The sequence below is a fragment of the Lycorma delicatula genome, chromosome 2 (assembly GCF_047948215.1).
Source record: "Lycorma delicatula isolate Av1 chromosome 2, ASM4794821v1, whole genome shotgun sequence".
Classification (NCBI taxonomy): domain Eukaryota; kingdom Metazoa; phylum Arthropoda; class Insecta; order Hemiptera; family Fulgoridae; genus Lycorma; species Lycorma delicatula.
The window spans coordinates 93035929-93052670 of record NC_134456.1 but is presented as its reverse complement, the minus strand read 5'-3'; the positions used below and the strand labels follow the sequence as shown (position 1 = coordinate 93052670).

Here is a 16742-nt window from a genome sequence, read left to right as displayed (position 1 = left end):
CTGTTCGAAGAATACGGGTCCGACAATATGATGACGAGATATCGCACACCACACACCAATTTTTTCAGGATGCAAAGATTTGTCTTGTAAAAAGTGTTAGGATTTTAAACCGTCCAAATTTGACAATTTTGACTGTTCACATAACCGTCGAGATGGATCCAAGATTCATCGCTAAAGAATATTGTGTTTAAAAATTCAATTCCGCGATATTGCAGTCGTTTCTTTAAATCTGGAGGCTGAAACTCTTGGACTAATCGTACACGATTAGTGCGATTATAATTATACACATATAGTGCGATTTCAATTTTTTAATGGCTTTCTGAACATTAGAATATGACAAACCGATTTGCGTGGAAAGTTTTCGAAAACTTTACCATGGAGAATTGAGCAATCTTGTTTTCACATTCTCTAAAACGTCATCTGTCAAGCGAGTAGGTCGACGGTTATGTTTTCTGTCGGAAACACTACCTGTCTCTCAAAATCGGTTTCCTAGCCTAGAAATTGACATTTTTTCTGGTGAAGGAACACAGACAAATTAATTTGAAATGATTCTTTTCAACTCGTATACGATTTTGTAGCAGAATATTGTTCAAGAATGAAAATTCGTTCTATGGTTGTTCATAACACGACCGGAAATGGCACAAACGTTTACACAACTCAAGGAGAACGGAACGGAATGCAAGGATGTTGGTGGGTGCAATACCCTCCTACTTTTCGCAGTATACAGACTTTCGTCCTTTGCTGCTGGGTGATTCTAATGGACTGGCGGTTATTAATAATGGTTGGCGTTTATTCGTTTTGTGAAGTTTGGATTGCGTTCCGATCCAATGGAGGGTTTGTCGGTAGGGGCCCGATGGAACGATGTGCTAATAAGCTTATCTTCCATGACGCACTCCATTTCAGCCTAGAGTGGGCTGAAATCCTTTATTTAGGTGGGCGTCCTCTCTTTAGGAGAGTACATCGGAGGCGATTTTTGGGCTTACACTTTGTCATTTACTTAATTCACTTCAATTTAACTTGGTTTGAATTAAGGAAATGTGATTGGATGGATTGCTTTGGGGCGTTGCATCCCAGAGCTATCTCGGTCAGTAGAAAATAGATTGGGATTTACTAGTCTGGGCGTGGTATACCTCTATTAAGGGTTAGATGTCTGCCCGCCGTAAGGGCAGGCAGGAGAGATATACATAACGCAGGTTGTTTTTCGAGTGCCCGTGAGCCAGGGTGGTGACAATTTTGAATAAGACGCCCACCCCTATTATATATAAATTTGGACTTGATGCAGCTGCTGGTCTAGCCCTACAAAATATAATGGTCCGCGGGGGGTTTGGGGGGGGGTCTGGTGGTGTATGGCCAAACACGCTTTCTTCTAGCTGTCTTTGTAGTACTTGGGAGTTTCACCTGAAAAATAAAAAGCGCCCAAGCGCACAGCGAATTGAACTGTTGAAGGGGTGAGAAAGATTGCTCTTTCATCACCGTGGTACGTGGGGTGACGAGTTAAGGCAGTCGTGCTGCCGGAAGGGTATGGAACTCAAGGAGAATCAACTCACACTGCCGTATCTATACCGGTTTAGTAACACTACTAACTTTATGTCACAAAATTTCCCTTTCTTAGAAAAAAATTACGAAACATTAACAATTGGGTAACAGAACTAAAAAATCACCTGTACTAGTGTCAAAGACTGAAAAAAAAATCATAGCAGGCAGGGAGAAAGATAAGTGAACACTTTTTTTCTTGTACTTGGTTTTTTAAAATTCCAGAATGTTACTTACTTTCTGAATAGCCCTCGTACTTTGTGAGCAAATCGCATCGTATGAATAAAATTCAGATGAAATATTTAGAAAGCTTTGGCTGAGAGAAATATAAATGATCTTTCATCTGCATAAGAATCAGGAAAAATTTTACCCTGATTTGCAAATCTGACGATCGTAGATCGATTTGTCTTTTCAAGATGTTTGCATGTTACCAAATAAGAGTTATCACAAGTGTCGGTAGTTTTATCAGCTGAAATCCAAATAATGCGATGAGTTCATTGCATATTTCTTCCAGAACATGTATATTCATCTGGTATATTTCGATTCGAGCATTATTTCGCAAAAAAATCTTTTAAAGTAGGATTTGTAAGTACAGGGTGTCCCATATAAAATGCAACCCATCGATCACTCATCCATGACATTTCAAAAGTCAAGCTTACTCCCTACTCGTTACTGAAATGGACTCATCCAACTTCTGAACATCCCGGCAACGCAGTAGAACACTACCGATAGTAACAACGATGCAATCATAACGTTCAGTGTATTGTTAGACAAAATGGTGTTTTCATTGTCGAGTCTTACTTCAGTACGAAATCATCGGTCGCAGTGCAATTTTTGTTTCACCATAAGTACACAGATAAACCGGCTCCTAACAAAACATCAGTATTAAGGTTAGTTTCAAATTTAGAGAGGCCGGTTCTGTTAATAACAAGGAACACAAAAGATTTGTCAGTGTTGAATCCAGATACAGCCGCTGAAATCAAAGACCGATTACTCGCCTCGCCAAATAAATCGATCAGTTGTTTGTCTGCTGAAATTAATTTGTCTAAATCAACTCTTCATCGGGCGACCAAACGATTACAATTACGACCTTATCGCATTTAAAAGGGTTCATTGACTTCTTGAGCCCGACAAAGAAAAAACGGCTACAATATTGTCAACGGTTCCATCGGTTTCTGCGTGAGGGAATTAATGTTACAGATTCGTTATTTTTCACAGATGAAGCACGGTTTCATTTGGACGGCTACGTAAACAGCCAAAACAGTAGAATTTGGAGCGCTGAAAATCCCCACGTTTATCACGAAAAACAATTACACTCGCAGAAGTCGGGCGTGTGGTTCACGATATCGCGGAAGAAAATAATCGGCCCTATATTTTTCGAGTATACCATTAATGCAGAACGATATCAGGATATTTTATTTCAGTTCATCGCACTGTTGGAAGAGGAAGACAGACACTGCTGGCTACAACATGACGGTGCGACATCGCACTACGCAGGTTCAACTTCTGATTTCGTCGAGGAATTCTTTGGTAATCGTGTTATTAGTCGAGGCTTGTGGCTACCAAGATCTCAGATTTGACTGCGGCTGAATTTTTTTCTACGGGGTTACCTCAAAGAAAAAGCCTACAGCAACAAACCACAAACACTTGAACGATTGAAATTCAATATTGAACAAGCTGTATTAAATATCCAGCCAGAAATTTTGAAAAAAGTTGCAAGAAACGCTGTAAAAAGAATTGAAGCTTGTATTCCAGAAGATGGCGACCACTTCCAACATTTACTCTAAATGTAAGGTAATGAATGGTAATAATAAAAATTACATTTATATTTACACATGCCTTTTTATTATTTCAATACCTACCAATATAAGGTTGGGTTGCGTTTTATATGGGACACCCTGTAGTTTCAAAAGGTACCCTACTGAAAAATATGGTAAATATATTGAAAATATGCATATAATCCAGTCTAATCACCAAAATTACATAATCGCATTTTAGTGCTTGAAGAGAACTTACAAAATCGTAATTTTTAACACGATAACTGTATAATTACAGTTCTCGCACTGCAATGAAAGCATTCGATCATAATAAATTGCGTACTATCAAAAAATCCTAGTAACATAATAAGCATACAGTTTTATTTATTGCAATAAAAAAAATAAACTCGTTAACAAACTGAAATAAATTTTCCAAAGTTTATTTACTATTTAATACAAGTTTATTTTAATAAAATAATGAACGGTAATAATAATAACAATAATTTAATTCCATTACAATAGTTATAATTTATTAAGAACAGTTCTTTTAAACAAACAAAGTAAACCATCGGTTTTTAAAATAAAATAGATGTTTCTTTTAATTACAACTTTTAAATATATCACAGACATATTAATTTTTTTTAATTAATCTAATTACAATCGATCAATAATCAGTTGTACATATAAAAAATAGAAGTGATACATGAATTATGTGTATGGAAATATTATAATAATCATAATAAACAAAAAAGAAAATACGATGCGTCGATCAAGTAAAAGTGTATCGTCTAGCTCTTCTTCTTTACCTTCTGGTTGAATCGCTACTTTTCTTAAAACTTTTGTAATTACGTCGCTCAGCGATTCACGTGCTCCAATTTCCAAAAGATTCATACAACTCTGTAACCGAAAATAAATAACGTAAACATTTTAAACATTTATTTAAAATAAAAAAAAATTATAACTTGTATAATAATCTCTTGATTTAAACGCTAAAAATTATTTAGTATTTAATACAGGGTAACCCCTCCTCTATGAATCATGAGACCTTGCCGTTGGTGAGGGGGCTTGAGTGCTCAGGGATACAGAGTAGCTGGACCGAAGGTGCAAACATATCGAAGAGGTATCTGTTGAGAGCCAGACTAAGGAATGATTCCCGAAAGAGGGCAACAGCTCTTTCAGTAGTTGTTAGGGGCGTGAGTCAGGACGACTTAAACGGCCGTATCAACATCACTCAGTCCTCTGAGTACTGCGCAGCTGAAAGCAATGGAAAACTACAGCTGCTTTTTTTCCAAGAAAATGTGGCTCTCTGCATTTTCACATAGCAATAATGGAGGCGCCTTCCTTGGTAAAATATTCCGGAGGTAAAATAGTCCCCCGTTCGGATCTCCGGGTGGGGACTACTACGGAAGGGGTCACCAGAAAATTAAAAAGTAACATTCTACGAGTCGGAGCGTGGAATGTTAGAAGCTTAAAAAAGGTTGGTAGGCTAGAAAATTTAAAAAGGGAAATGGGTAGGACAAATGTGGATATAGTAGGAATTAGTGAGGTTCGGTGGGAAGAGGAAGGCGACTTTTGGTCAGGTGATTTTAGAGTAATTAACTCAGCGTCAAATAATGGGCAGGCAGGAGTAGGTTTCGTGATGAACAAGAAGATAGGGAGGAGAGTGGAGTATTTCAAAACGCATAGCAATAGAATCATTGTAATAAGGATAAAATCAAAACCTAAACCGACAACGATTGTTAACGTCTATATGCCTACAAGCGCCCATGATGATGATGAGGTAGAGTGTGTATATGAAGAGATTGATGAAGCAATTAAACACGTAAAAGGAGATGAAAATTTAATAATAGTTGGAGATTGGAATGCAAGCATTGGAGAAGGCAAGGAAGGAAATATAGTGGGTGAATACGGGCTGGGCAAAAGGAATGAAAGAGGGGACCGACTTATAGAGTTTTGCACGAAGTATAATTTAGTAATTGCCAACACCCAATTTAAAAATCATAATAGAAGAATATACACTTGGAAAAAGCCAGGCGATACTGCAAGGTATCAGATAGATTATATCATGGTTAAGCAAAGATTTAGAAATCAACTCGACTGCAAAACTTACCCTGGAGCAGACATTGATAGCGACCATAATTTGGTGATAATGAAATGTAGATTGGGGTTTAAAAACCTAAAGAAAAGGTGTCAGATGAATCGGTGGAATTTAGAGAAGCTTGAGGAAGAGGAGGTAAAGAAGATTTTTGAGGAGGACATCGCAAGAGGTCTGAGTAAAAAAGATAAGGTAGAAAATGTAGAAGAAGAATGGGAGAATGTTAAAAAGGAAATTCTTAAATCAGCAGAAGCAAACTTAGGCGGAATAAAGAGAACTGGTAGAAAACCTTGGGTTTCAGACTATATATTGCAGCTGATGGATGAACGTAGAAAATATAAGAATGCTAGTGATGAAGAAAGTAAAAGGAACTATCGGCAATTAAGAAATGCTATAAACAGGAAGTGCAAACTGGTGAAAGAAGAGTGGATTAAAGAAAAGTGTTCAGAAGTGGAAAGAAAAATGAACATTGGTAAAATAGACGGAGCATACAGGAAAGTTAAGGAAAATTTTGGGGTACATAAATTAAAATGTAATAATGTGTTAAACAAAGATGGTACACCAATATATAATACGAAAGGTAAAGTCGATAGATGGGTGGAATATATTGAAGAGTTATACGGAGGAAATGAATTAGAAAATGGTGTTATAGAGGAAGAACAGGAAGTTGAGGAGGATGAAATGGGAGAAACAATACTGAGATCTGAATTTAAGAGAGCATTAAAAGATTTAAATGGCAGAAAGGCTCCTGGAATAGATGGAATACCTGTAGAATTACTGCGCAGTGCAGGTGAGGAAGCGATTGATAGATTATACAAACTGGTGTGTAATATTTATGAAAATGGGGAATTTCCATCAGACTTCAAAAAAAGTGTTACAGTTATGATACCAAAGAAAGCAGGGGCAGATAAATGTGAAGAATACAGAACAATTAGTTTAACTAGTCATGCATCAAAAATCTTAACTAGAATTTTATACAGAAGAATTGAGAGGAGAGTGGAAGAAGTGTTAGGAGAAGACCAATTTGGTTTCAGGAAAAGTATAGGGACAAGGGAAGCAATTTTAGGCCTCAGATTAATAGTAGAAGTAAGATTAAAGAAAAACAAACCAACATACTTGGCGTTTATAGACCTAGAAAAGGCTTTCGATAACGTAGACTGGAATAAAATGTTCAGCATTTTAAAAAAATTAGGGTTCAAATACAGAGATAGAAGAACAATTGCTAACATGTACAGGAACCAAACAGCAACAATAACAATTGAAGAACATAAGAAAGAAGCCCTAATAAGAAAGGGAGTCCGACAAGGATATTCCCTATCTCCGTTACTTTTTAATCTTTACATGGAACTAGCAGTTAATGATGTTAAAGAACAATTTAGATTCGGAGTAACAGTACAAGGTGAAAAGATAAAGATGCTACGATTTGCTGATGATATAGTAATTCTAGCCGAGAGTAAAAAGGATTTAGAAGAAACAATGAACGGCATAGATGAAGTCCTACGCAAAAACTATCGCATGAAAATAAACAAGAACAAAACAATAGTAATGAAATGTAGTAGAAATAACAAAGATGGACCACTGAATGTGAAAATAGGAGGAGAAAAGATTATGGAAGTAGAAGAATTTTGTTATTTGGGAAGTAAAATTACTAAAGATGGACGAAGCAGGAGCGATATAAAATGCCGAATAGCACAAGCTAAACGAGCCTTAAGTAAGAAATATAATTTGTTTACATCAAAAATGAATTTAAATGTCAGGAAAAGATTTTTGAAAGTGTATGTTTGGAGTGTCGCTTTATATGGAAGTGAAACTTTGACAATCGGAGTATCTGAGAAGAAAAGATTAGAAGCTTTTGAAATGTGGTGCTATAGGAGAATGTTAAAAATCAGATGGGTGGATAAAGTGACAAATGAAGAGGTATTGCGGCAAATAGATGAAGAAAGTAGCATTTGGAAAAATATAGTTAAAAGAAGAGACAGACTTATAGGCCACATAATAAGGCATCCTGGAATAGTCGCTTTAATATTGGAAGGACAGGTATAAGGGAAAAATTGTGTAGGCAGGCCACGTTTGGAGTATGTAAAACAAATTGTTGGGGATGTATGATGTAGAGGGTATACTGAAATGAAACGACTAGCACTAGATAGGGAATCTTGGAGAGTTGCATCAAACCAGTCAAATGACTGAAGACAAAAAAAAAACAAAAAAAAACAGGGTAACCCTGTATTATATAAACTATCCAAAAATACCTAATCTACACTAGAGCTGGATAGTGGAGTAAGGGAATAATATTCGGTGTGCTAGATAGGAGAAACCAGGTTGGTTAGTTCCGTGCTCTGTTCTGTCATCAGTACAGTCACGAGTGAGAAAGTCGTCTATTGCCCGATGTATAATCATAAAGTTTTTAATTAACAGAAGCATTAAACCTGCAGAAATTTTAACTCTTTTAAAGGTACAGTTTGGGGACGCTACACCGTCTCAGAACCGAGTGTATATGTGGGCCAAATAATTTAAGTGCGGGCAAGATAGTGTAGACAACAAAAGTCCTGATCGATGCCCAAGGTCACAAATCACATCTGTGCCATTTGAGAGCTTACAGCTGGTTCACTGTTAAAATCGCATCAGAAGTGGGTATCAACTACAGGAGTAGTTTAAAAAAATTTATGTTCGATGGGTTCTGAGGTTTTTTTTTGTCTTCAGTCATTTGACTGGTTTGATGCGGCTCTCCAAGATTCCCTATCTAGTGCTAGTCGTTTCATTTCAGTATACCCTCTACATCCTACATCCCTAACAATTTGTTTTACATATTCCAAACGTGGCCTGCCTACACAATTTTTTCCTTCTACCTGTCCTTCCAATATTAAAGCGACTATTCCAGGATGCCTTAGTATGTGGCCTATACACCTCTTCATTTGTCACTTTATCCACCCGTCTGATTTTTAACATTCTCCTATAGCACCACATTTCAAAAGCTTCTAATCTTTTCTTCTCAGATACTCTGATCGTCCAAGCTTCACTTCCATATAAAACGACACTCCAAACATATACTTTCAAAAATTTTTTCCTGACATTAAATTAATTTTTGATGTTAACAAATTATATTTCTGACTGAAGGCTCGTTTCGCTTGTGCTATTCAGAGGTTATCGACCAAAATCAAAAACAGGTCAGGTTGGAGATCTGTAAGAGACTTCTTAATCGATTTTGGCAAGATGGGGACAATCGTCACATTTGATGAGATGAAGGTCTATCATTACTCTCTGGAATCAAAAATGATGAGTAAGGGGCGGCAAAGGAAGGATGAGTGAGGGCTGTCCATTGAAGACCAAAACCTGTCTGTCGGCCAGAAAAGTTCTTGCAATGATTTTTTTGACTCGAAGAAAGTTTTAATCGTTGATTTCAACAGTTCAACGAACTGTGAACGTAGCTTAAAATTGCCGGCTGCTACAGTCAACCAAAAACCACCGACCGAAACAAAAAGATAGGGTACGGCCATCAGAGATGTAATCCTTCTCCATGACAAACGCCAGGCCGCAAACTGCGATGTTGACAGAAGGGATAGATTGGAAAAAATGATCTGGGAAAACCCTCGACCACCATCCCGAGAGTCCACATTTGTCCTAATCTAAAAATAATTAAATTTTTAAAAAACTTTTTGCCGTGCAGAAATGAAGGTTTGGAAGAAACACTGGTTTTCAATTATGCTTTTTACTTTCCCGTCTAGATAGCACTACACTGAAAACGGTCCAATTTGGGCTATATGATTAGCACCGAATCTTTACCAAATGGAAATTTTCCAGACGTTAAATGTTTGTATGTACGTGTGTACGGTGTTGGCCTCTAAATCACTTTTTATCTCTACAAATGTAAAATCTAAATTTATTTAAAATTAGTAATTAATTTAGTAATTGGTAATGAATTGGACAACGTAATTACGTTGTCCAATTCATAATTTTTACGCGTAAGAAAGGAGAGGGTGGTGCATTTTTAATAAATACTGTGAAAAAATGACTGGCGCTAAACAGTTAAAGGATCGTATTTAAAAGCGACAGTGCACATCAAAATACCAAAATTCGAGGCACATCAATTAGGTGTAATTAACTATGCAAGTTATTCATTAATATATTCTGAATAAAACAATTTATATTGCGGTAAAAAATAATTTAACAAATAATATTATACTTATCTCACCTGTTGAACAGTATCACCCTGTCTCAATCTAAGAACAGCGACTAGTGATAATTCACTGTTTGCCTTAACGTAACTATTTTTCTCTTTAGTACCGTTGACAAGCATAGGTATGGCAGCTCTCAAAAATTCAGGAGCAAGATCCGGTTCGACCCGTGCCAAATATGAACAAACTCTCGCGACCAACTGTTTCATCTCATTGCTGCTGTGATTCATTGTCTGAAATTAAAATGGTACATTTATAAAAAAAATATATGCAAAATTACACATTACGGTATAAAATAAAACAATGCAAAAATTGTTAGGTCGATATTACACAGGGGGTAGACGGTAATAAGTCAGTTGATGTGGTCTAGACGGTAATAAGTCAGTTGATGTGGTCATTTCTAAGTTGTTATGTTTTGCGAGATATGAATGCGATAGGGACAGATCGATCAAAGAAAATATGTTGTTTTGCGAATCAATACCTGATTGTATGACAAGAATGTGTCTTTTAGATGAATAACAAATTAAGGGCCACTACATGATCGACAGATGATTTACCTTGTGGAAACCGCATTATTCAGGGCTAATTAGGGAGTTTCTCACGGTACCACACTAGATGACCGTTAACCGTTCATTCCATCGACTTGCACAGGTCAAATAGCTAAGACGATCACTTGAGGGGCACGATTTATCTTTACCGGATTTCAATACAGAATGCTTATTCTTCTTGGTTACACCGATGTTTCTGACCGAGAATCTAGAAAAGAGAATACTTATTGTAATTAGACTAAAGATATCATAGTGCAGTATCCAGAAGTTGAGATAAAAAAATAAGCCTTTATTTCTAGAGGAAAGTGTCACGGGAATTACTCGAGGCATACAGTAGATCGTCAAAAGAAAAGGGAATGATTAATTCATTTCGCGAGTCTCCAATAACAAACAGGATACTCTACCCTGCACCTTATACCTCACAAACCCAGAACTAAACGACAATGTAGGAAAAACTGACAAACATCTTTGCCACATCAACCGGCGGTGAAGTCCGATCAACTGTGGAGATTGTCTTGATCTACTATGGCTCAAACATTTCTCCGTACGACAGGCGACTGTGTCGTCTGAGAAACTGTATCCACATAATTCAGCCGTGATTTATGTTTAGCACACCGTAACACTCGATGCATACAGCTCTTGCGTTCTGTACGGCAGAGAGCAATTCTCTTGTATAGGCCTTTGATTGAAATTACCTAAACCTGTGTGACAATTCTTTAGCGGATTGCAGTAGTTTTTGTCCTGCCAGGGAACAGCAGATCGGCTTAGCTTTCCACATGTTAAGAGGGATAAATTCATTTGCACTACTAAGCGTCAGGTGTGTAAATTTGTTAAGTCGGTATCATCGACGCGCTATACAGGCTGATTCAGAAGGATAGGGCAATACTTTCACAACTCATTCTAGAGGCTAAAAATAAGAAAAAAATTCATATATAAACATAGGTCTGAAAACGCTTAGTTAGGGAGTTATTCAGGGTGAAAGATTTCACCCGATTTTAAGTTCCTCCGGGTAAATTAGGGCTTTCTGAAATTCCGGGAAGGTCAATTAACGGGCAAATTCAATTATTTCTTATGGTTTTTGAGATAGGAAATTGAAAAAAAATAGGTCCCGGAACTGTATCTCTCTTAGTTTCTAAGATATCCCATGTAAAACGCCAAAAATAGGGTCAAAAACACATTTTTTTACGTTTGACGTACAATAACGATGTTAAATTGGTTGTTTAATTGAAATATTGAGCCGTGTTGCAATTAATTGTGTGCTCGTTGCCGGACTACAGGCTGGAGATGTTGAACTTTCTGAATATGAAAAGGATGCAATCCATTATTATTTTAAATCTTCCATACTCTACTTTGTGAAATATTACGCTGTGTTGCAATTAATCGTGTAATCGTTGCCGGACTACGTTGAACCATCTGCAGAATGTTTTCACCTTCATCCACGTGATTTGCTTGTCGTTCAGATGAAATATGAGCGCTGGGAAATGTACCGTTCTCAAGAAGATTATTAAAAATTATAATAAATATTTTACGATTCTTACAACATGACCAGGATACCTATGTCGATATTCCGTTAACTGCTGCCGCAGCACTTCCATTGCAAAATCCATAGATGAAAATCACGTCGGCATATTCGGCATAAGTGAAGATACGCAGCATTTTTCAAAACAAAACTAAACAGAATTCCACTTTTTTTACAAACTTGATTTTTATGCACTGTAAAGTGAATACAAAATTACACTTCTTAACAGTTTTCTGAAATTTTTACGATAAGAATTCGACGTAATACTGCAAGCACGATTGATCAGCGAATGGTTATTTAACATGTTACCACAATTAACTGAAACAATGAGTAGTATTTAAACAAATTGTGATGAAAAAAATCAGTGTTGCCAACTTGTTTTCCGTAGGTCTAAAATTATTGTACCTACTTACACACATCTGTTTTCTTTTTTTTTGTAACATTTTCTTCTAAGTTTTCATCGGTTTTGTTGTTAATAAAAATCGACATGTTTAAAATTTTATTTGTTTTCTGACATTATTTACATCAATCTTCTCAAAATTAAATTCTCTACAATTTATGTTTAACAAATGTACGATTTATCGCCAATTTAACAACGTTATTGTACGTCAAATGTAAAAAAAAATGTGTTTTTCAACCCTATTTTTGGCATTTTACATGGGTATTTTAAAAATTAAGAGAGAAATAGTTCTGGGACCTATTTTTTTTCAATTTCCCAGCTCAAAAACCGTAAGAAACAATCGAATTTGTATATATATAATCATTCTATATATATATATACATATATATACAGAATGATTCAGGAGGATAGGGCAATACTTTGACAACTCATTCTAGAGGCTAAAAATAAGAAAAAAGTTCATATAAACGTAAGTCCGAAAACGCTTTGTTAGCGAGTTATACAGGATGAAAGATTTTGCCCGAGTTGCAGTTCCTCCAGGTTAGTTAAGGCTTTCTGAAATTCTGAGAAGGTCAATTAAGGGGCAAATTCAATTGTTTCTTATGGTTTTTGAGCTGGGAAATCGAAAAAAATTGGTCCCAGAACTGTATCTCTCATAATTTCTAAATTATACCATGTAAAACGCCAAAAATAGGGTCAAAACACATTTTTTACGTTTGAAATGTGTTCTTCAAACACATTTTTTTGTTCAAGCGTAAAAAATGTGTTTTTCGACCCTATTTTTGGCATTTTAGAAATTAAGAGAGAAACAGTTCTGGGGCCTATTTTTTTCGATTTCCCAGCTCAAAAACCATAAGAAACAATCGAATTTGCCCCTTAATTGACCTTCCCAGAATTTCAGAAATCATTAATTTATCCAGAGGATGTGAAACTCGGGTGAAATCTTTCACCCTGTATAACTCGCTAATGAAGTGTTTTCGGACCTGTTTATATGAACTTTTTTCTTATTTTTAGCCTCTAGATAGTGTTATCAAAGTATTGCCCTATCCTTCTGAATCACTCTGTACATATATATACACACAACTATTTTTGGCGTTTTACATGGGATATCTTAGAAACTAGAATAGATACAGTTCTGGGACCAATTTTTTTCAATTTCCCAGTGCAAAAACCATAAGGAACAATCGAATTTGCCCCTTAATTGACCTTCCCAGAATTTCAGAAATCATTAATTTATCCAGAGGATGTGAAACTCGGGTGAAATCTTTCACCCTGTATAACTCGCTAATGAAGTGTTTTCGGACCTGTTTATATGAACTTTTTTCTTATTTTTAGCCTCTAGATAGTGTTATCAAAGTATTGCCCTATCCTTCTGAATCACTCTGTACATATATATACACACAACTATTTTTGGCGTTTTACATGGGATATCTTAGAAACTAGAATAGATACAGTTCTGGGACCAATTTTTTTCAATTTCCCAGTGCAAAAACCATAAGGAACAATCGAATTTGCCCCTTAACCTTCCCAGAATTTCAGAAAACCTTAATTTACCCGGAGGAACTGAAACTCGGGCGAAATCTTTCAACCTGTATAAAAGAAGTGTTTTCGGATCTATATTTATATAAAATTTTTTCTACTTTTTAGCCTTTAGAATGAGTTGTCAAAGTATTGATTGCCTTATCCTCCTGAATCACCCTGTATATCTGTGTACATTTCCTTATATAGCTGAAATATTTTTTTTTTAATAATATTATTTATCAAAAATATTGATTCAATTTTTTACGACTAACAAAATCACAGTAATAAATATTTCAAAATTTCTTTACTCAAAACATATACAGAGTAATCTCTGGATGACCAAGTTCTAACTCTACTTGTAACTAACGTAAGATAACAAACTTGGTCGGCCGTTCTAGATTGATTAGACCCATTATATAGAAAATTCACTAAAATACAATATAAAATAAGCTATTAAAATAATTCAGCTCTTCAGAATCTCCTTTTTGATAATAAAAATAACAAGCTGTATAAAACAATTAAAAACATAATATATATATTAATCATAATGAAAAATCAATCTACTCACTCGAACGAATGGAGTCAATAACGGTTGAGGTAGTGTCTGTTTAATCTGCATTAAATATTGAAATAAATAACCACACCCTCTAACACCATTCATCGCTATTGGAACCTAGAAACAAATATAAAATCTTAAAAAAAAAAAAAATTACAGGCAGATATGAAATGTTAAGTTATCAAATTTCTTGCAATCGGCATGACACAACCGATTGAAAAAAATCAATTTTATTTCTATGTTATTAAAATTATCAAGTGAAATAGAGAAATCAATCATAATGTGTCTAGTGTACGGTAAAGAAATACAAGGGTAGTTGATAGAGAAACGAGATTGATTTTGAAACGGTATCCCGATGAATTAACAGTTTAATAGCTGTAATTCTATTAGTGTGGGATTCATTAGAAATAATATTCTGTTTGCTGCATCACTCTAAATGTTACTCGCAAAACGCTTACGAGGAAGAGTGTATACACAATGTTACAATTTTTTTTTTGTCCAGTAATTTGACTGGTTTGATGCAGCTCTCCAAGATACACAATTTTTTCCTTCTACCTGTCCGCTTTAATATTGGAAAATATTAAAGCGATTATTTCAGGATGCCTTAGTATGTGGCCTATAAGTCTGTTTCTTCTTTTAACTATATTTTTCCAAATGCTTCTTTCTTCATCTATTTGCTGCAGTACCTCTTCATTTGTCACTTTATCCACCCGTTAATTTTTAACATTCTCCTTTAGCAACGCATTTCAAAAGCTTCTAATCTTTTCTCCTCAGATACTCAGATCGACCAAGTTTCATTTCCATATAAAGCGACACTCCAAACATATACTTTCAAAAATCTTTTTCCTGACATTTAAATTAATTTTTGATGTAAACAAATTATATTTCTGACTGAAGGCTCATTTCGCTTGTGCTATTCGGCATTTTATATCGCTCCTGCTTCATTGATCTTTAGTAATTCTACTTCCCAAATAACAAAATTCTTCTACCTCCGTAATCTTTTCTCCTCTTATTTTCAAATTCAGTGGTCCATCTTTGTTATTTCTAATACAATTCATTACTTTTGTCTGGTTCTTGTTTATTTTCATGCGTAGGACTTCATCCGTGCCGTTCATTGTTTCTTATAAATCCTTTTTACTCTCGGCTAGAATTACTATATCATCAGCAAATCGTAGCATCTTTATCTTTTCACCTTGTACTGTTACTCCGAATCTAAATTGTTCGTTTACATCATTAACTGCTAGTTCCATGTAAAGATTAAAAAGTAACGGGGATAGGGAACATCCTTGTCGGACTACCTTTCTTACGTTCTTCAATTATTACTGTTGCTGTTTGGTTCCTGCAAATATTGGCAATCGTTCTTCTATATCTGTATTTGAACCCTAATTTTTTTAAAATGGTGAACATTTTATTCCGGTCTACGTTGTCGAATGCCTTTTCTAGGTCTATAAACGCCAAGTATGTTGGTTTGTTTTTCTTTAATCTTCCTTCTACTATTAATCTGAGGCCTAAAATTGCTTCCCTTGTCCCTATACTTTTCCTGAAACCAAATTGGTCTTCTCCTAACACTTGTTCCACTCTCCTCTCAATTCTTCTGTATAGAATACTAGTTAAGATTTTTGATGTGTGACTAGTTAAGCTAATTCTTCTGTATTCTTCACATTTATTTGCCCCTGCTTTCTTTGGTATCATTTTTTTGAAGTCTGACGGAAATTCCCCTTTTTCATAAATATTACACACCAGTTTGTATAATCTATCAATCGCTTCCTCACCTGCACTGCGCAGTAATTCTACAGGTATACCGTCTATTCCAGGAGCCTTTCTGCCATTCAAATCTTTTAATGCGCTCTTAAATTCAGATCTCAGTATTGTTTCTCCCATTTCATCCTCCTCAACTTCCTGTTCTTCCTCTATAACACCATTTTCTAATTCATTTCCTCCGTATAACTCTTCAATATATTTCACCCATCTATCGACTTTACCTTTCGTATTATAAATCGGTGTACCATCTTTGTTTAACACATTATTAGATTTTAATTTATGTACCCCAAAATTTTCCTTAACTTTCCTGCATGCTCCGTCTATTTTAGCAGTTACAATGAATACCAGCTTTCAAACTGGGTACGCCAAAGTAGTTGAAATGTAAGAGTGATGCTCAAAATGCTTTTTAAAATATTTTTTATAATAATGTTGTTAATTACGGATATGTTCCACAATTTAGATCAGTTTAATCTAGAAGAAACGTGTGTTTAAGGGAGGAGGTTGAAACCAGGCAAAATAAACGTGAATTTTACATCGCAACATTGCTTGTATTCATTCAATCAGCTCTTCTTATGCGTTTGATTTTTGTACCTTCAGGATTCCTTCTGTTTCTGCATATGTAAGCCACTCTGAAAGAATACAGTTTTCCAAACGACGTATAAGGTTTCATTACGGGACATCCAGGGTGAAATACGGATCAGAATAGGGCCACTAAAAATTAAAACCGATCTCAATACAGAAGTAAAATTCCAACAAAATCTCTTCTTCGTAACAAATTTGTCGACAGTTTTGTTCTGAGAAGGGAAATTTTATATCGCTGATTTATATGCTTACATAGTAATCTATCTATCTACGCTATCTACCTACCCAAATCTAATTA

At 35.5% G+C, this 16742-nt stretch overlaps 1 protein-coding gene across 1 annotated transcript in view; it reads right to left on the bottom strand.

Annotated features, from left to right (window-relative positions):
• Positions 1-3981: 3981 nt before the first annotated feature.
• Positions 3982-16742, bottom strand: part of LOC142320220 (stalled ribosome sensor GCN1-like) — a 41175-nt gene continuing 28414 nt past the window's right edge. Inside the window, exons 7-9 of the mRNA XM_075357913.1 lie at positions 14114-14218; positions 9575-9790; positions 3982-4187 (exon numbers count right to left, since the gene is read on the bottom strand). Of these exons, the coding sequence (XP_075214028.1) occupies positions 3999-4187; positions 9575-9790; positions 14114-14218 (510 nt within the window). The 3' untranslated portion in view covers positions 3982-3998. The remainder of the gene's footprint in view (positions 4188-9574; positions 9791-14113; positions 14219-16742) is intronic.